The following is a 21245-nucleotide window of genomic DNA, read 5'->3' as shown; positions in this document are numbered from 1 at the left end:
TTTAATGTTTATTTTTGAGAGGGACAGAGCATGAGAGGAGGAGGGGCAGAGAGAGAGGGAAACACACAATCGGAAGCAGGCTCCAGGCCTCTGCGCTGTCATCACAGAGCCCAGCGCAAGGCTCAAACCCACAAACCGCAAGATCATGACCTAAGCTGAAGTCAGATGCTTAACTGCCTGAGCCATCTAGGTGCCCCCTGTAGTGATTTACTTTTATCTGTCCTTAAAACTATTTGTGCCAGGGTGCCTGGGTGGCTCAGTCAGTTAAGCATTCGACTTCAGCTCAGGGCATGGTCTCAGGATCCGTGAGTTCAAGCCCTGCATTGGGCTCTGTGATGACAACACAGAGCCTGGAGCCTGCTTCGGATTCTGTCTCCCTCTTTCTCTACCCCTGCCCCACTTGTACTCTCTTTCTCTCAAAAATAAATAAACATTTTTAAAAAACCCATTTGTGCCAAGTAACTTAGATCAAAACAAACTTTTTATTTTTATTTTTATTTTTTTGCTTAAATTATGTGCACAGTAGGGGCACCTAGGTGCCTCAGTCAGTTAAGCATCGGACTTCAGCTCAGGTCATGATCTCACAGCTCATGAGTTCGAGCTCTATGCTGACAGCTTAGAGCCTGGGGCATGCTTCAGATTCTGTGACTCCCTCCCTCTTCCTCTCCCTGACTCACTTTCTGTCTCTCTTTTTCTCTTAATAAATAAATAAGCATTAAAAAAAAGAACACTTTAAAATAAAAAAATAAAATAAATTATGTGCGTAATTTCTTCAATTATTAATACAGAAGTAAAGAGACATAATTTCTTTCCATTTCATAATTCCTACACATTCGTAACAACACATACAATCACTCTCCCAACAAGTAATTGTTCAAGCTAAATGAGGTAAATAAAGGAAGTGCAGGATCACTAGAAGATGTTTTCTCATAAATGAAATTAAGCACCATGGCAATTCATCAACTGGTAAAGGCGGCTTTCCATTCCAATCTATGCTTTTTAAGCTATTGTTTTGGGTTTGAATTGTACAGTTGTATTGTGCTTTACACAAACTCATTCTAGATCACAGTTCATCACTCTGGAATATATCTTACTATATGTATTTTGGTCTGGCTATGAGCCATCTTGTCTGTGTTTATGCAAAGCCAAACCACATTATCATAGATTTCTTGCACAGCTACAAAAAAATATCTAGAGCTTACTAGTGGCCTGCATCAGCCTATACTGTGAAACCAGTATAATTTGGTCTTTAGAAATTCCATCTTATGGTCTACTTTCAAAGCAAACAAACAACTGTCTATTGGTGGTCTGCATTGCAAGTCCGCTGTGCTAGAAACCATGCCATCTGCCACACTCCATCTGGTCACAGCCCTTTGTTGAGAGGTAGGCAGTGGTGATCTTTGCTGCACAGTGCTGAGCAAGACACCAAACCCTGAGATATCCTCCCCAGACCTTGCTTTCCTGATCACTTACAACTGATCCAAGGTGAGCATCCAACCTGTGTTGCAACAAGCAAGAAATCATGCGAAATTTGGACCTAGGACAAAGAGACTCAAGTTGCTCTTGAACTCCAGGATGAAAACCATGAGAAGCGTTGATGGCAAGAGAGAAGAAGGGAGCAGATGTGTACAGAGATGAGCCAAAGGGAAAAGGTGGATGCAGAAGGGAGAAGTCACTTGAGTCCCTCATTTTTCTGATGCCCAACTGCATTCCTGACCCTGGATTCTGTGAGACACCACTAGGGACTTATAAAGAATTTCCCCTTGGCTTAAGCTAGTTGAAGTTTACTTAAACTGAAATATTTCTAATTACCACAAGTTGATGTTGGAAGCCCACATAAAATACGACAATGATATCATTTAAAGAATGCAGTTTTCCAGAAGAGGAAATGGAAATCGGGTAGTTAAGTCCTTGCACGAGGTCACATACCAGGCGTATTGTAAAGGGTGGTGGTAACCAGCATCCTTCTGTGTTTTTACTGTTAAATAGTGTGCTGAGATAGATGTTCCTCATTATGGTAAGGAAGGATTCTTCTCATCCTGGTTACTACAAAGATTTTTTTTCCTCAGAGATTGATGGCAGATACTAACAACTAACTTTTCAGCTTCTAACAACAACCAAAATGCCATATGACTTTTGTCTTTTGACATCATAATACATTAGAATACATCATTAGGTATTCTAATAATAGAATACCTAATATTAAACTGTCCTCAGTTTCCTAAAATCAAATATCTTTAATCACTTTGCATTGTTCTGGGAATGGATTGGTAGGTTCTGGTGTTTTATTTATGATTTTTTTAATGTATGAGTGAGATGTCTTTAGTTTTCTTTCTTTTGCTCTTTTCCAGATTCCATTTATGGTGATGTAACTCATAATGATGAACTGAGTTTTCTATACTTTTCTGATTTCTGAACTATTTATATAGCAAGGGAGTTTTCTATCTGTGGAGGGTTTGAAAGACTATGTCTTTAAATACATGGGTATATATATCCATTCCCAGCATCAATTTTGTAGAAGTCCTTTTTCCTTATAATTTTCTAGTTTACACTGTTGTTATTGGTCTATTTAAGTTTTCTACTTCTTCTTGAATAGATTTGAATAATTTTATATTTTGTTAGAAAATTCACAGTTCATTGAAATATTCCATTTTTTCAACATTGAGTTGAAACTTGGATTTTTGTGTAATATTTTTATCTACTCCATATCTGTGGGTACTTACTCCCTGCTGAGATTACAGTATTTCTTTAGTAGGCCCTTTGGGGCCACCTCCAAATGAGGAGGGTACTTAGCCAGGCACCTGTATTGATCTTTGCTGTCTTTCTGCTTTGGGTGTCCTTGGTCATCTCCATCTGGATGGTCACCAACCCCACCATCATGCTAGAATTATCAACTGTAATGCTTAGAGTACAGTTAGAATGGGTAAGCCTATTTTGGAGTAGAAGTAAACAGGATTGTGGTAACCATGTTTGGGACTGATTGGGCAGGGCAGGAGAGAGCACTGAGGGATGAAGCACTGGTGGGGCACCCTGGCCGCAAGGACTCAAGGACTCTAAGATGTCTAATTATCCTATGAACTTCTCCATCCACGGTGCAGCCCATAACGCCTTCACTGAGCTTCCCTTCGCCTCTAGTCTCTTTGGAGTCAATAATATTTCTATGTTAATATTTCCATGTTGTTTCCTGCAAATACAATTGACCACCTGAAATATGCCAATTTGGTTTTTTTTCTTTGTTTTTGGGTTTTTAAAAAAATTTTTTATTTAATGTTTTTATTTTTGAGAGAGAGAAAGAGAGACAAAGTGTGAGCAGGGAAGGGGAAAGATAGAGAAGGAAACACAGAATTAGAAGCAGGCTCCAGGCTCTGAGCTGTCAGCGCAGAGCCTGACGTGGGCCTCGAACTCAGGAGCTGTGAGATCATCATCTGAGCCAAAGTTCGTCCCTTAACCAACTAAGCCACCCAGGAGCCCCAGAGATATTGCCAATTTGAAGTGTTATTTATAATTATGCTTATTCTATGGGATCAGATGATCTATTAATTTAAACAATTTTTATAGTAAAGAGTAGGAAATCTTCTGAGCCTGAAAAGAACCTCATGAAAGTTAGTAAAGATGGGTTAATTGGAAATTCCAACTAAGACCATCTGAAAAATCACAATTAAGTTCACACTTAGGTGAAAAATCTACTTAGATGGAAAGAGACCAGGGAGACCCCTGTTATATGGACATAGGAGCCAGAGATGGGCAAGGCCCACACAGTGAGGAAAACCAGGGTGTTAGACCAAGCAGATAAGAATCTGGTTGTGGAGCAGGGCCACAATGGGACCAAGGGAGCCTCAGCACTCAGCCAAGCAGGTTATTAGCAAAACTTCCAGGATATTAGAAAAAATCCCAGGATTTGCCCCAACAAGGATTTAAATTGGTAAAGGCCCTTACATCTGGAGGTAGCTAGATCTACAGGACCAATTCTTCCAGCAGAGACCTGTTCTTTGTTTGCATGTGGCTGGCAGTATTTAATAGCAACGTCGGCTCAGCTTATTGCTTATCACAATGTGATTCAATGTAACTCTTCCCACTGACCCTAAGCACAACTGCCATATGGGACTCATACTCAAATTCTCCACCTCTTGGCAGGTATCAGGTGCACATTTGACCTTCAGGTGGTATCTCTGGAATATTTGAACAGATAAGGATGGACGGTCCAAAAAAATTTTCTGTGTCTTGGGTTCAGGTCCTCCTCAGGTTCAATGTGGACTGTTTATCTAGGTTCCAGACTTCCCCTTTACAGTGCATTTCTTCTCTTGGGTCCTTATACCATCAGTTCTGAGGAGAGAATTCCAGCCTAATGACTCTATTCTGGTACCTGGGGGAAAGGAGGGTTCCTTTAGCACATACCAAGCACATAGGCATTGTTTATGGTAAAGAATAAGAAGGAGAAGGAGAATGGGTACCTCCCTTGTGTAATTAATTGGCAAATTCCTTAAACACCTTACAATGAGTATTATCAAGAAATACATCAAACACAAATACAAACTGAAATTTTTAACAGTGTAAATTTCTACCTGGCCTTAAATTGCTCTGCCTTGTCTGTGTTCCAGGTTCAGGTTTAGTGGTCGGATCCTAGGCCTGGCTTTGATCCATCAGTACCTTCTTGATGCCTTCTTCACAAGGCCCTTCTATAAGGCACTCCTGAGACTGTAAGTGTATTGCAGGCCATGGTCCGCAGCCCTGCCTATGGGACAACAGTCGCTGACCTCCCTGGCACCACTGACCCTTTGTCCCTGTTTTGCCCTAACCATTCCTGTTTGTTCACTTTCCTGAATGCTTAGATATCACATAAACCTTTTAGTACAATAAAAAGGCATTTGGAGTTTTTAGGTAAGCATAGGAGTAGACAATTATAACATCATATAAAGGATATGAATCAGTTTATATAAATAATTACAGTAACATTACAAACTTTGCATTACACTACTAAGTAGAATTGATCTAAAACTTAGTTGTTTTTAAATGTTTTAAAAAAACTTTTAGCCAATTGCCATCAAGAGTTCCTGAGTCAGTAACTATCCCATGTTTATTACTGTCATTCGCAAAAACAAAAAAAAAGCATTGAATGGATGGAAAGATTCATCAATGTATTCAAAAGTGTCAAATTGTTAGACTCAGTGTATATTGTTTTAGCCAGGTCTGGGCAGCCGTTTGTTTAACAATCTGTTTACCTTTCACCCTTGGGATGCATCCAGGCCCTGTGATTTAAGTGATCTGGAATATCTGGATGAGGAATTCCACCAGAGTTTGCAATGGATGAAGGACAACAACATCACAGATATCCTAGACCTCACTTTCACTGTTAACGAAGAAGTTTTTGGACAGGTTTGTGAGATGTGGTGCTTGGAAAAGACCATTTGTTTTTTTATTGTGGAAGATTCACATAACACAAAATTTACCACCTTAACCATTTTTATGTCTACAGTTCAAACTTGTGAAGTATATTCACACTGCTGTATAATCTCTAGTACTTGTTCATTTGGCAAAACTGAAGCTATAGCCGTTAAACAATTATTCCTCATTTTTCCTTCTCCCCAATGCCTTGAAACCACCATTCTACTTTCTCTTACCGTGGATTTGGCTGCTCTAGATACCTCACATAAATAGAGTATGTGTCTTCTTGTGACTGGCTTATTTCACTTAATACAATGTCCTCCAGGTTTATCCACATTACAGCATGTGACAGGATTTCCTTACTTTTTAGGGCCGGATAATATTCTGCTATATGTATATACCGTATTTTATTTACCCATTTATCTGTTGATGGACCCTTGGGTTGCTTCCACATTTTGGCCATTGTAAATAATGCTGCTGTGAACATAGGTATACATTTACCTGTTCAAGTTCTTGCTTTCAATTCTTTTGGATAGATACTGACGAGTGGGATTGCTGGATCGTAAAGTAATGGGATTTTTTTTTTTAATCTAGAAAACAAAGAATCTCATCCATTTAAAATACAATTCTTTGAGGACTACTTCCTTGTCTTCTTTTCCTTGTTATGACACGGATATGCTTTAGAGAGTTTTTTGAAAATCAAATGTGATAATGGATCAGAAAACATTTTTTGAAGTGTGAAATACACTTGTAAGGTATTTCTGTTATCTGCGCAACTACAAAAATACTTTTTTTTATCACTAGCATCTAGATGTTTGCTCCTCCAAACTGCATGTATCTCAATACTATTAATAAGATAAAGCTTTGCATTTTTATTCCCACCAGTATATATACCTTTGAATCTTCTGGGTTACAGTTTTATCAGGTTAACCATAGCCTGAGTCACTCACAAGAGATTTCAAAAGCCTCTGACACATGATAATTTGAAATGGGTTGTTGTGAGAATTGAGTTGATAGGCTCTATAAGTATCTTGATGAATGTGAACAGTGTGCTATGTCTGTGTGAGAGGTACCCACTGACCTCTGCAGCACCATACCATAATCATAAATTTTGGACAGGTCAGCATTCTGTTGAATTTCCTTTGTGTAAAGGACACTCAGGTATTCTGAATAATGCCCTCTTCCATATTTGAGAAAAAAATTATTTCTCCTTATAACTATAAAGGGTACACTAAATATGTTCAAGAATATATGATTCATTGGGCACCTGGTTGGCTCAGTCAGTGGAGTATGCAACACTGGATCTCAGGGTTGTAAATCCAAGCATCACTTTAGGTGTAGAGATTACTTAAAAAATAAAATCTTTAAAAAAAAAAAAGAATATACGATTCACATGACTGTCCTACCTTGTACTAGATGAAAATATAAAATACACTGTTCCCTGTGTGTGACTTCTTTTAGTTCATTCTTTATATCTGTCCTGTAGTAGAAGGTAAATTTGTAAAACAAACCCAATCATTTAGAAAGTTTTATTAAGACAAATGGGTAGTCATCTTAAAGTTTAAGTTACACTCCTAACCTAACTCATTACACCAAAATTAATTCCACCTGGATCAGAAAGCTAACTGTTAAAAATAAATAAATAAAAAGACGAAAATGCCAAGATTTTTATTTTTAATCTTCCAGTAAGGAATGCTCCTGTAGATATGACCCAACTTTCAAAGTCATAAAAGCAGAGACTGACATAGCAAACTAAAATTATTGTTTTAATTCTATGTGGCCACGATACAACATAAGCAAAGTAAACATGGCATAATATCGAATACGCTGTAATGTATTACACAGACAAAAGCCTATTCTTTCAACATTGGAAGAGATCCCACAGATCAATAAGAAATGACCAACAACACAATAGAAAATTAGCAAAAAATAAATGGTTCCCAGAAACGGAAATATGAGGAAATACTCGATCTCATTCACAAGTTGTAAAAATGTAAATTAAAGCATAGTGAAATGCCATTTTCTCTTATGAGATTATCTTGAGTCAGAAAGTTTAACAGTATCCTGTTTTGGAGATGGTGTAGAGAACAGGCATGCTGTATGGGAGTGTAGATAGAAGTTTGGTTCACTATGAAGGGCACCTTTGGGATAGCTACCCTCATTCTAATTTTTTTTTTTCAACGTTTATTTATTTTTGGGACAGAGAGAGACAGAGCATGAACGGGGGAGGGGCAGAGAGAGAGGGAGGCACAGAATCGGAAACAGGCTCCAGGCTCTGAGCCATCAGCCCAGAGCCCGACGCGGGGCTCAAACTCACGGACCGCGAGATCGTGACCTGGCTGAAGTCGGACGCTTAACCGACTGCGCCACCCAGGCGCCCCTAGCTACCCTCATTCTAAATGGACCTACCCACAACCCCACCAGGTGTTGTATGTAAGTGGTGAATCACTGAATTCTACACTTGAAACTAATATTACACTGTATGTTAACTAACTGGAATTAAAAAAAAAATTTTTACATTTATTTATTTTTTGAGAAACATAGAGAGACAGAGCACAAGTTGGGGAGGGGCAGAGAGAGAAGGAGACACAGAATCCGAAGCAGGCTCCAGGCTCCCAGCTGTCAGCTCAGAGCCCGATGCAGGCTCAAACTCACAAACCATGAGATCATGACCTGAGCCAAAATCAGACGCTTAACCGACTGAGCCATCCAGGTGCCCCTAACTAACTGGAATTTAAATAAAAATTAAAATAATTAAACTAAGAAAAGTAAGAAAATAAATGCACCTGCCCTTGACTCAGCACCCATGTCTAGAAATTTGTCCTGCTAATATATTTATTCACACCTAATTCAAATGAGTAATGTATCAAGATCTTCACTGCAGCATTGTTGATACTTGAAAAAGATCTGAAACAATATAAATGTCCAGCAACGGAGCATGGGTTAAATAAATTATGATACATCCACACAACAGATGTGCTAGTGGGATGTGTGGTTAAAAAATGCAAGATATCCCAGACCATCAACTTACATGTAAATCATAAACAATAAATAGGGTATTATAACAAAAATAGAATAAGTCAATTCTAAATTGGTATAAAACAATTCTTACATTTTTAAGTGAAAAGTATGGTGATGAACAGTGTATATAATATGCTACTGTTTGTGAGCAAAAAGAGATGATATATACATATTCTCTGATAAATACATAGAATCTTCCTGGAAGAGAAGTAAGGGCAATTTTTCTCCAGGTAGGGAGATTGTATGGCTGGGAGATGAAATGAGGAAGAAGCTTGCTTTTCATTTATGGCCTTTTATACAACTTGAATGTTATTCCATGGATGCATATTACCTACTTAAAAAAATGAGGTAAACCACAAACAACTGAATATATAAAATTAGAAGGAAAAAATAATATCTAAAAAACAAAGAGACATCCTTCACGGGTATGTGGCATAGGAACAACTCAGAAAAGTTTAAGATGTTCCCAAAGAGGATGTGCCATAGGTCTAAAATAACTCATATCTCTGTAAATGGGTGTCTCGTTCCTCTTCAAATGAGGTCACTAAGAACTATGACTTGGGTTTTAGGAAACCGAGTTATAGCCCTTCTTTTGGCAAGTTATGAGACACTGCGGAGCAGACAGATAGAAGCAGGTGAAAGACATGATGGGCGTTTCCTGGGTGTGTTAGGAATAGAGTCAGCTGCCAGAGAAGAAACCCAAAATGACGCAGCTGAAACCAACAGTTTATTCTTCCCTCACAGAAAAGTGTAGAGGCAGGCAACCCAAGGCTGCAACACCTACCAAGGGCATCTGAGCTTATGGCCCAGATGCTAATAGTTCCCGAACCATCATGTTCCTGCCTGAGGCATCAGGACAAAGGAGCAACAACCCCTCCCTTTCAGGGGGTTCCTGAAAGTGCCATACAACATTCCCGCTTACAGAGTATTGGCCAGAATTTAGTTACAGGGCACACCCAGCTGCAAGTGAGGTTAGGAAATAAAGTCTTTTACTGGGCAGCTAAAAATCAGAGGTTCCAAGGAATGTGGAGAATTAGTGGCAACTAGGATGTTATAATCAGCCAGTATTTTGTGATTAGCACAAATCACCTAAGTGCTGGAGAAAAAAATAACTGTCAGACTTTTGTGGACTATTTATTCAGGTAGCTGTGTCAATGAGTGCAAATATACATATCTATGTTTATTAAGCCAATGACTAAGTAGAGGTATGCCTTACATGTCTTATAGCTTTGAGACATGAGGTTAGCCCCTTAAGTGAATTTAAGATGACCCCCTCCAAACAACAAAGCTTTCTGATAAAAAAAAAAATGTCTAATATGTTACCCACCCTCTTGCCTTTCAAAAGACAGAACACAGGTCGTAACTTTTCTCAGTGACTCGTTTGTCCTAACAAACAAGTGTCACCACGTTAAGTGGCATTGTCATTCTGTTTCCTTTCTCAGTCTGTCATTCTTCAGCCACTATTACACTGGGATGTAAAAACCATCTTCTCATTATCTGCTATTTTTCTGCCAATGATCTGCTTCGGGTGGGGAGGCTGGTGGCTGTTGAGAATTTGATCTAATTGGGATTTGGGGAAATTGAATGTGTGATTATGGTATAAGGACATTCTGGTCCATCTGTTTCCCTGGGACAACCAGGAGCACTTTTCTTTTATTTCCATTATGCCTCTTGAGTTAAACATGTTTCCTCTTTATAAAACAAAAACTGCAGTAAGGTGCATCAGTATCATCTTAGAACATGCAGAGCTTTTTTTAGTAGCTTCCAGGAAAGGAACAAGAACTAAGGAGGCAATAATGCGGAAGCCACGTTGAAGAAGACTTTTTGTAAATAGTTCATCCTCCTAGAATTGATGTGAGTCACTGCACGATCCACTGAGTTGACAAGCATCACAGTCTCTCTGTTTCCCCACAAGGTAACGGAAAGGGAGTTGAAATCTGGAGGAGCCAACACGCAGGTGACGGAGAAGAACAAGAAGGAGTACATCGAGAGGATGGTGAAGTGGCGGGTGGAGCGCGGTGTGGTGCAGCAGACCGAGGCCCTGGTGCGGGGCTTCTATGAGGTGAGGAGGGTGGCTTGTGGGGAAAACGGAGAAGAAGAACCAAGGCGGGCAAAGGGCTCAGCTCCCGTCACCAGAGGGCAAAGAGGACACCCTTTGTGATAGGGGTAGATGAAGAAGGTGTCAGAGTTCTCTGGGAAACCAAACTCTTACGGTAGGTGAAAAATGCTCTCACAAAGATATTGTTGTGGCCCCAGTGTGCCAGATAGGAAAACTTTTGTTATCTCCTGTCAAGAGCTGTGCGTGTGTGTTTCCTTTCATTCGGTGAAATAAAAATAAGTGAGGCGAAGGCATTCGAGGGCATTGTCCACTCTTGGTAGATTTCTCTTTTGTTGTAGTGTCACTCGGTGCCATGTAATCCATACTGAGGTGGTAAAGCAAGAGGACAGGGACAGCTTCCAGCTTCCTATGCTCCAAACGTCGACATCCTTAAACTTTTGCAATTAAGAAACAAGACACTGTAAATGTTTTCTCAAGGCTCGAGTCTTGGAAAGTTTTCTTTCCCTGCCATGATGGACAACAACATGGCTCACTGGCTTGTCCATCTCTACTTTGATTAGAGGAGGTACCGACTGACCTCAGGTGTTCAGTTGTGTCTGACACACTTGGCAATAAGGTATAAAGTCAGAGCTTAGCGCCCTCACAAAGGAGGTCTTCCCTCTTTAGAGGGAGGAAGGAAGAGAGGGGATAAAGGAAGGAAAATACAGTTGTTTTAATATAGAATGCCCATTCCTAGGAAACAAGTCATAGTTTTATGTGGAAGAGAGGATACCTTTTAAGTGAAGTGATAATACTAACATCAAGTCACTTCACAGTGTTTGGATTTTTGCCTTTAAAATGCAAGGATACTTGGAACTTAAATGTGACTAGAGAAAGTCAAGTCAGGTTTGCCCATAACATCATTCTGAGAGGGAGCATCAGAGGGAGTGAAAACCCTGGGACCTTTTTTGAGTTCACAGCTCGTGAATGGGTTGTGTTTCAAAATGTGTAAGTCACGATTTTGAACTTAAACATGATAGTACATTTTTTAAAAAGTTGTAGGGGAGCCTGGGTGGCTCAGTCGGTTAAGCAACCGACTTTGGCTCACGTCACGATCTCTGTGTGTGGGTTTAAGCCCCACATCAGGCTCTATGCGGACCGCTGGGAGCCTGGAGCCTGCTTCAGATTCTGTGTCTCCCTCTCGCTCTCTGCCCCTCCCCCACTCTCTCTCTCTCTCTCTCTCTGTCTCTCTGTCTCTCTAAAAATAAATAAATGGTAAAAAAAATTGTTTTAAAGAGAAAATAAAAGTTGTAAATGATGATCAATTTCCCAGGTTAACCCACAGAAGTAATAATAACTGAACAAAACCTTTCAGTGTGGTTGTACCTGAAGCCTAATCTGTATTTCAGGTGGTAGACTCGAGGCTTGTCTCTGTGTTCGACGCCAGGGAGCTGGAGCTGGTGATAGCGGGCACGGCGGAAATCGACCTGAATGACTGGCGGAATAACACAGAGTACCGGGGAGGTGAGACGGCGGGGCCAGCACAGACACAGGGCACCACTTTTTAAAACATGTTATATTGAGGTGAAATTGACAGATCGTAACATTAACCATTTTAAAGTGAACAGTGCGGTGGTATTTGGTACATTCACAATGTTGTGCAACCATCACCTCTCGCTGGTTCCAAAACATTGCCCTCACCCGGAAAGGAAATCCCGGACTCATTCGGCAGTTGCTTCCCGTATCTGAGAGCCGTCACTCTGCGTTCTGTCTCTGTAGATTTAGGTCCTATCCCGGATATTTCGTACAGAGTCATACAATATGTGGTCTTTAGGATCTGGTTTCTTTCATTAGGCATTCTCTTTCAAGGTGTGTTTCGCTGCTTCATTCCTTTTTGTGGTTGAATAATAATTCCTTTTATATTTATATTCCATGTATAGTTATAAATATAATATGCCATGTTATAGCTGTATATATGATATATATTTCAGAACTTCTTAAAGGGTGAATAAAATTTGGCCTTACTTCGATTTGGCCTTCAACGCAGAGTAGGTTCTCCTAACAAGCCTTCCAGTGACTTCCAGCCCGAATGTTCCTTCAGGTGATCCCCATTACTGTAATCTCTGGCCTAACTGCATGTAGATGCATGACCGAGATGGCCACCCAGAGACCAGCTCCTGAGCTAGGTTACATGCTGGCAAGGAAGCGTCTTCGCTCCAGCTGGAACTGGAATCCTCTTCCCCTCTGTCTCAGTTCGCCGCAACCTGGTTCTGTTGTCTCTCCAAACCCTAAACTTCTCCTAACTATTGGCCTTCACGCTGCCAAACTAGTCTTCTTGAGATATTTTCACCAAGCCATTTCCTTATCCACAAAACAAACTCCGTATTACTTTTGAAAGTGTTTTGTTTTTAAGGCTCAAAACCATTTCTTTGTGTAAAATATGACAGAGAAACCTCAGTCGGAGCCATAGACAGAAAGCTGGGCCCGCCATCTCAGCCTCCCTCGTCTCCCCAGTGTACTCAGCCATGAGAAGCCTGTGTGGGACCGCTGGGCACTTCTTGGCATGGCAGGGGAAAACCAAGGAGTCGAGTCCCAGTGTCTCTGCCTGGCTGCTACAGCCCTCTATGGCCCTCAGCCAGTTTCCCTCAGACCCCTCTCTGCACTAGTCAGCTTGCAATTCCCTGCATATTTCTTCCTTATTCTTGTTCTCTGTTTCTCCTGTTCTCCACTCCCACAAAGCCTTCCTGCGCTCACGTACACCTCACTTCCCTCTTTCTACCCCGGCTGACGTACATCTCTCCCATCTTGGAGTGCCTCTTGCATTTGCAGGGGTGGTGAATCATTTACCTGAATCAGGTGACCCAAGCTTGCTCTCCCAACTGTACAGTGACAGCGGCTCAATACCTCTTCCATGGGCCCAAATGGCCTGAGAGCAGCTGTTCCGGGAGCACTAATCACTAATGGCCACTGGAGATTCCAGCATCTTCTGTTCTCTACGCTTGTCATTTACCTTCCGTCCTTCTTAAGTCCTAGACTGTCCCACGGTATACAGTTACCAAGAGCTAAGACCTCAGAACAGAGAAAATACAGTGAAATATTATGTTCATAGAGGGTTTTGTCTCTTAGGGTCCCAAGGATATCTAGCCACTCCTTGTCTCATTTATATGAGGCAGGATAATGACTAGTGTGGTCCCAATTGTTTACATAGAAAGCAGACATCTCTGAGGACACCCCTCAGAGCATAAAATCTTTTAATAAAATGGCTACTTTCTAAATCGGCTTTTGTTATAAAATTTGACCTAGCTACACAGATGGTCTTAGACTTGTGTGAAGGCCGTCAGAGAAATCGGCAGGCCAGCAGCAGCTAGTCGGTCCCCATTGCACCTGCTGCGTGTTTCGCCTCTCTCCCTTCCTCCTCCTCTCTGCACATCCTCCCTTCCTCCTTCTGCCCCATTCAGGTTATCATGACGGGCATCTTGTGATCCGCTGGTTCTGGGCCGCCGTGGAGCGCTTCAATAATGAGCAGAGACTGAGATTACTTCAGTTCGTCACGGGAACGTCAAGCGTGCCCTACGAAGGCTTCGCAGCCCTTCGAGGAAGCAATGGGCTTCGGCGTTTCTGCATAGAGAAGTGGGGGAAGATTACGTCTCTCCCCAGGTACGGGCTCCTGCCAGCCTTCAGGAAACCCACCAAGTATACTTTGTTATTAAGTTTGGATGATGATCCTTTAGGATAGAATTCCCTGCCACCTACAGTTTGTTACGAGTTACTGATGAAAGGTGCCAATGAAGAGTCTCTGGGATGTGAATTTAGACCGTATTCTTAGTTATTTTTGGACTATTGATGGTGTTTGGGCAATAATGTCATGGTCCGTGTGTGAGTTCTGGGAAGCTTTCCAATCTGTACATAGCCCAGTTTAATTTAAGGAGGAATGTCTCACCTGGTGAGGGTGGGAGGAGAGACTGGAAGCCCAAAATAACCCTTCCAATGCCGTATCTGTACTCCTCCAGCATGTCACTTGATACTCTGTAGGATAGTTATGCATGTACGTGTCACATTTTTCCTACTATGTTTTCCTAATGTTTATTTATTCTTGAGAGAGAGAGAGAGAGACAGAGACAGAGAGCAAGTGGGGGAGGACAGAGAGAGAGACATGGAATCGGAAGCAGGCTGCAGGCTCCAAGCTGTCAGCACAGAGCTCAGCATGGGGCTCAAACCCACGAACCGCAAGATCATGACCTGAGCTGAAGTCAGACACTTAACCAACCGAGCCACCCAGGTGCCCCTATCCTACTGTGTTTTAAACCATGTGAGGACAAGACTATATGTATCTCAGGCCTCTAGAGAGACTTCTATATAGCAAGCTGTCAAGGAGATTATTGTGGGATAAATGCAAAAAAGGAGACACTAAAGATCCTGGCAGTTTAACAGATGAATTTCCTACACTGTGAGTTTTAATCCCTACACTTCCTGGGTCCTTCATAATCCACTCTGGGCAGCCTTTTCCTGCCCTGAAATAAAGAGCACTAAAGACATGCTTCTGTATAGGTACTACAGTAATAAATCCTACTCAACAACAAAAGAAAAGATTGATCCATATTACTTTCTTCTATGATACTTTCTAATTATAAAAGGAGATTCACATTTCATTCAGCTCTATTTCCACATGACTTCCCAGATACCATTGCTAAATCCCGATGGAAGGATTTACTGAACTATGATTTGCATCCAGATCTCCCACACCTTCTAATGTCCTGAAGACAAGTCACCTGATGCCAGTGAGCATCAGGAGGCCCAGGAAACAGAGCTCATGCCCAGCTGGTTAATAACAGCCAAAAGCCTTGGCACAATTTTCAGCCCTGGCTTCACCCACTTGCTCAGCAGCCCCTCGGTGCTCATTTGCATGGTCCTGCTGATGGCTGAACCTGCTGAATTAAATCTGGCAAGAAAATAATGCTAAAAAGGCAAGATTCCCATTTGTCTAGTTTAATGATAGATTTGAAAGACAAGGTTATTTGGAAACATTCTGTTCTTATTTTGGAGAATGTGTTGAGTCACCATTTGATGATAGCCTCCGCCCCAAGGAGGGACTAAGATACAACCACCTACCTTCCCAGAGGAGCTTATAGTCTAGGAAAGAGGGCAGCCCAGTAGTAGTAAATTACAACACAAGGTGGAATCCAAGGGGCACTGAGAAGGGAAGATAAAAACAAGGTGCTATGAGGATGTAGAACACAGACCTAATAATCCCAGCTGAGCTGGTAGGAGGAGATGCCACAAAGAAGCTGGTATTTAGGTGAGCATTGAGGGCCAAGGAATGGGTGGAGGGGAACTCTAGGCTGAAGCAGCAGCTTGAGCAAGGCCTGGGGGTGGGAGGTGGCCAGCATGTGTTCAGGAAGGAGTGCTGGGCCAGCATGGAGGACAGAATGTCCTAAGTGATACTCATAAGGGATAAGGTTGAGAGAGATAGTTTGGTGAATCACAGAGAGAAACCCCTGCTGAGGAGTCTCAGTTTTGTTCTTTAGGAAATGGAAATAGGAATTGCTTTTGTCATTTGGGGTCACAGATTGAGTCTAATTACATATTTGCTTTGAGCAGCTTTGAATTGTGCATTAATTCTATTCACCTACACAAACAGCTTATGAGGTGGATGTTGGGCTTATCGTCAGGCTCTTCACATCGGGGCCAAGGCATCCCTAAAAAGTCTGCTATTCCACAAACCCCAGAGAGGATTCTTTGGGGAGGCAGGGACTTCACCCTGGACCAGGAAGACCCCAAGAAGCAAAGGCTGAGATGCTCCTGGGAGGACGGTGAAAATGACCCCCTGGATAGTAACCCCTAACTAGTCTTCCTTGTGCATTTTCTGAAGATCCAAGAACCTAAAAAGTGTCACCAATGTGTGAAGAGAAAGAAGTAACTTCTGACTTCTAAGAATGGTAGTTTGGAAAGACCTGGCCAGGTGACATGGCAGGTGGCAGGAGGCCCTGAGGTGGGCGGGAGCAACATCCGCAATGAGTTGGGGCGGGGAAGGGCCCAGAGGCTGGCAGGAGAGTCAAGCAGACACAGGATGACCCAGGACTTCCCAGAGAATGTGAGCTCAATGCACACTGCCCACACTGGGAGGAGAGGTGGTCTGGAGCTGCTTTGTCTGCAGGTCTCCCCTCTACAGACAACTGGCTGCCCAGATGAGAATGCCAAATACTGATGCAACCAAACCTGAATCATAGCCCAGGCTAAATAAAACCTTTACATCAATCCAAGCCCTTGCCTCCCCAAAACTATAGGAGGGTTAGGAAGGAGGACTTTGAGAATAATGGTTTCTAGGATGTAATTTTACAGTGCCTGATAAACTTCAGTATAAGACAGGTGGGACAGTCACTAAGGTTGAGGTCAAGGAGCTAGCATGTTAGGGCATTGAACAGGTCATCCATGTGGACTCAGAAGCTACACAGTCTGTTGAGAATGTGTTGAGAATGGGAAGGATTTAAGCAAAGTAATACAGATTTTAATAAATGTAATTATAGCTGGAAGGTCAGAAGGTATGGAAGGTATATCTAGAGCACTGATTTGCAAACTTTTTAATCATAGGCCACAGAAAGAAATACCTTTTACATAACGTCACAACCCAGTACATGTGTATCTACTTCGGTGTGTGTGTGTGTGTGTGTGTGTGTGTGTGTGCATGTCTGTCTGTCTGAAATACAAGTTCCTCAAAACAACGCTTTACCCTGGGGCGCCTGAGTGGCTCAGTCGGTCAAGCGTCCGACTACGGCTCAGGTCATGATTTCATTGTTCATGAGTTCAAGCCCCACATCAGGTTCTGTGCTGACAGCTCAGAGCCTGAAGCCTGCTTCAGATTCTGTGTCTCCCTCTCTCTCTGCCTTCCTCTGCTCATTCTGTGTCTCTCCCTCTCTTTTAAAAATATATAATAAACATTTAAAAAATTAAGAAAAAAAACAATACTTTACCCTTATTACCTGCAGGTAGTACACTCTTCTAATCTATCCTATTTGATTGAAATAAAATGCCAAATAAAACCTGTAATTATAGAAAAAAATCTAAGTGGCACAAGATTCAGAGAAATAGAATTTTTTAAACATTTGTTTCCCTTTTATTTTTATTTATTTATTTTAATTGAAGTATAGTTGCTACAAGATGTTATATTAGTTCCAGGTGTACAACATAGTGATTGGATAAGTCTGTTGGTTATGCTGTGCTCACCATGAGTGTCACTACCATCTGTCACTATACAATGCTATGACAGTGCCATTAACTATGTTCCCTGGGTTGTGCCTTTTATTCTTGTGACCTATTCATTCTGTGACTGGAACTCTGTACCTCCCACTCCCCTTCACCTATTTTGCCCAACCTCCCTCCCCACCCCACCCCCGGCAACCATCAGTTTGTTCTCTGTATTTATGAGTCTGTTTCTGCTTTTTGTTTGTTTGCTTTGTTTTGTTTTTAACATTACACATATAAGTGAAGTCATTTGGTATTTCTCTTTCTCTGTCTGATCTGTTTCACTTAGCATAATACCTTCAAGGTCCATCCATGTTGTCACAAACGGCAAGAGCTCATCCTTTGTTATAGCTGAGTAAAAGGAACAGAAATTTTTTATCAAAGACTCAAAAGTAATGATCTAGAATTGGTAGTGGAGAGTGAGCAAAGTGCTCATTCACATCAAAGAATGTGGCAGGATGACCATTGACCATCTCTACTCATGGGGACTGAGACAGGATACTAAGACTTGTAGGCCACATCCAGAAAGGGAGAGTGGGAGAGTTTCCTTACTGTACAACAAGGACTGGAGAGGGAACAGAGGAGAGGCTCCAAAGAAAGAAAAGCGTGGAAGCTAGTCTGAATAGACACACCACAAGGCAGCATGGAGACGGAATAAAGGAGAGGAAGGGAACTTAAGAGTTTACATTTGGAGTGGGAACCAAGGATTCCAGAACTATGAGTCATGGGCAGATTGGCCTAAAAGTTGCAAACAGAATTCTAACAACATGCTCCACTGCAGATGTAAACTGAGCCCAAGCACAGGTGGAGGGGAAGGCCTGGTTGAGGTAGATATTGACTTACTCTATAGGGATGGCTCTCAAGAGGGATGGGAGAGATGACTTTGCCCCCCAGGGGACATTTGGCAATGTCTGGAGACATTTTTGGTTGTTGGGGAGGGGCTAGTGGCATCTAATGTAGAGGCTAAGGATGCTGCTAAACACCTGCGATGCACAAGACAGCCCCTCATAATGGAGAATTATCAAGTTTAAAATGTCAGTCGTGCCAAGGTGAAAAACCCTGCTCTGTAGGCTATAAGGCTACAAAGGAGGCTTGAGGGAGCCATTGGGAGTTTGGAAGGGAAACTGACAGCCACTGAGAAGCCATAGAGAAGGCAAGAGGAGAGAGATGTTCAAGAAGAAAAGATATCAAAGGCTTTTAAAAAGCTTGAGGAGGTGTGGGCAGAGAATGGGCCTCTGGATTTGGGGATCAAGAGGTTCAAGTTGAAAAAGAATAGGTTTAGTAGTGCTGAGAGTGAGAACCATCTGTTATTCTCTCTCTCTCTCTCTCTCTCTCTCTCTCTTTTTGAGATCATAAATGGGGGAGGGATAGCGAGAGGGGGACAGAGGACCCAAAGCTGACTCTGCGCTGAAAGGCTGACAGACTGACAGCAGCGAGCCTGATGCAGGACCTTAACTCATAAATCATGAGATCGTGACTTGAGCCAAAGTTGGACACTCAACTGACTGAACCACTCAGGCACCCCTGAGAGTAAGAACCATATGTACAGGGAGGCTATGGTTGGACAGCGGAAGAAAGTGACATGAAGGGGAGACAGGACTTCTAAAATTGGCCTCACAACTAGCTGAACAACCAGCAGCAGAGAGCTGCTTTGTTTGCTTTTAGTAGTGTTGTTTGCTTTTGGCCAGCCTTAAAGTGGTCTCTTCTGGGGAGGAGCATGCTATCATTGGTTACCATTTTAATCAACAACTTGGAAAAAATCAAGGAGACACTGTAGATGTTACAAAGTATAAGGGCAAATAATACAGTGATTGGCACGATCTAAATCCTGAATTATCTCAAAATGCTGGAACCCTAGATTAACAACAACAGAGTGAAAATTGACCTGGCATGATTGAAAAGATTCACGTGGAGTTCCAAAATATCAGTTGCACAAATGGGAGATCAGGGTGGGTGATTCATTTACCAGTGGTTTATATGAAAGAGGCTTTTGAGTACCCACAGGTGTGACACAGTTCCGGAATTTATAACTGCAGTTGTGGTTGCATTATTAAGAGAATCTTATGTTTAGATGATGATTCACATGGGAATGCAAGCTGGTGCAGCCACTCTGGAAAACAGTATGGAGGTTCCTCAAAAAACTAAAAATAGAACTACCCTACGACCCAGCAATTACACTACTAGGCATTTATCCAAGGGATACAGGTGTGCTGTTTGAAGGGACACATGCACCCCCATGTTTATAGCAGCAATATCAACAATAGCCCAAGTATGGAAAGAGCCCAAATGTCCATCGATGGACGGATGAATGGATAAAGAAGATGTGTTATATATATACAATGGAGTATTACTCGGTAATCAAAAAGAATGAAATCTTGCCATTTGCAACTATGTGGATGGAACTGGAGGGTATTATGCTAAGTGAGATTAGTCAGTCAGAGAAAGACAAAAATCATAGGGCTTCACTCATATGAGGACTTTAAGAGACAAAACAGATGAACATAAGGGAAGGGAAACAAAAATATAAAAACAGGGAGGGGGACAAAACAGAAGAGACTCATAAATATGGAGAACAAACTGAGGGTTGCTGGAGGGATTGTGGGAGGGAGGATGGGCTAAATGGGTAAGGGGCACTAAGGAATATACTCCTGAAATCATTGTTGCACTATATGCTAACTAATTTGGATATAAATTTAAAAAAATAAAAAATTAAATTAAAAAAAAAGAAAGAAAACCAGAAAAAAAATAAAGGAAAAGTTAATAAATAAATAAATAAATATTCACAGATTACAAAAGGCATTTATGTGCATTCTAACATTGGTCCTCACTACAACCCCCTGAGGTACACAGAGCATATATTATTGCCCTCATTTTACAAGTGAGAAAACTGAGGCTTAGAAAGATTAACTGACTTTCCCAAGGTGATAAAGCTAGCAAGTGGCTAGGCTGTAATCAGAATAGAGGTCTTCCAACCCCTGGTTTTGTGCTTTCTCTGCCACCTACTGCACACAGGAGCACTGGGCCCAGAGCCGAGGGAGGGAATGAGCAGGTGTTCTATGCTGTCAGAACCATGCCTGGAGAACTGCAAGCATTTAAGAATACTGAATCAAGGGCACCTGGGTGGTTCAGTCGGTTAAGAGTCTGACTTCACCTCAGATCATGATCTCATGGTTCGTGGGTGCGAGCCCCACATTGGGCTCTGCACTGAATGGCTCAGAGGCTGGAGCCTGCTTCAGATTCTGTCTCACGCTTTCTCTCTGCCTCTCCCCTGCTCGTGCTCTGTCTCTCTGTCTCTCTCTCAAAAATAAATAAACATTAAAAAAAAGAAGAAGAATGCTGAATCAAACCATGATTTGATTGTGTTCATTCATTCTCAATTACAAACTACAGTCTACTTAAGAGAATTAACCAAAGCTGGTGATAAATGCAGTAAAAGCAACTTGAAGAAACTGGGTAGCCATATTAGGTCTTGAAGAGGTGCCATTTGCTAATGCTTTCAGATTATTCCCAGAAATTATCTTCTACACAATTCATTTGGTTCCAGCTATTTTGCAAATATGGGATT

At 41.8% G+C, this 21245-nt stretch overlaps 1 protein-coding gene across 6 annotated transcripts in view; it reads left to right on the top strand.

Annotated features, from left to right (window-relative positions):
• HECW1 (HECT, C2 and WW domain containing E3 ubiquitin protein ligase 1) overlaps positions 1 to 21245 on the top strand; it is a 422849-nt gene that overhangs the window by 395806 nt on the left and 5798 nt on the right. For all 6 annotated transcript variants that reach the window (XM_045494336.1, XM_045494331.1, XM_045494332.1 and 3 more), the window contains 5 exons: positions 4599 to 4697; positions 5244 to 5373; positions 10319 to 10465; positions 11851 to 11965; positions 13900 to 14098. In XM_045494336.1, coding sequence (XP_045350292.1) covers positions 4599 to 4697; positions 5244 to 5373; positions 10319 to 10465; positions 11851 to 11965; positions 13900 to 14098 — 690 coding nt within the window. The remainder of the gene's footprint in view (positions 1 to 4598; positions 4698 to 5243; positions 5374 to 10318; positions 10466 to 11850; positions 11966 to 13899; positions 14099 to 21245) is intronic.

This window comes from Leopardus geoffroyi, chromosome A2, assembly GCF_018350155.1.
Source record: "Leopardus geoffroyi isolate Oge1 chromosome A2, O.geoffroyi_Oge1_pat1.0, whole genome shotgun sequence".
Taxonomy (NCBI): Eukaryota; Metazoa; Chordata; class Mammalia; order Carnivora; family Felidae; genus Leopardus; species Leopardus geoffroyi.
The sequence above is the reverse complement of the archived record's forward strand: the minus strand, read 5'-3'. Positions and strand labels throughout refer to the sequence as shown.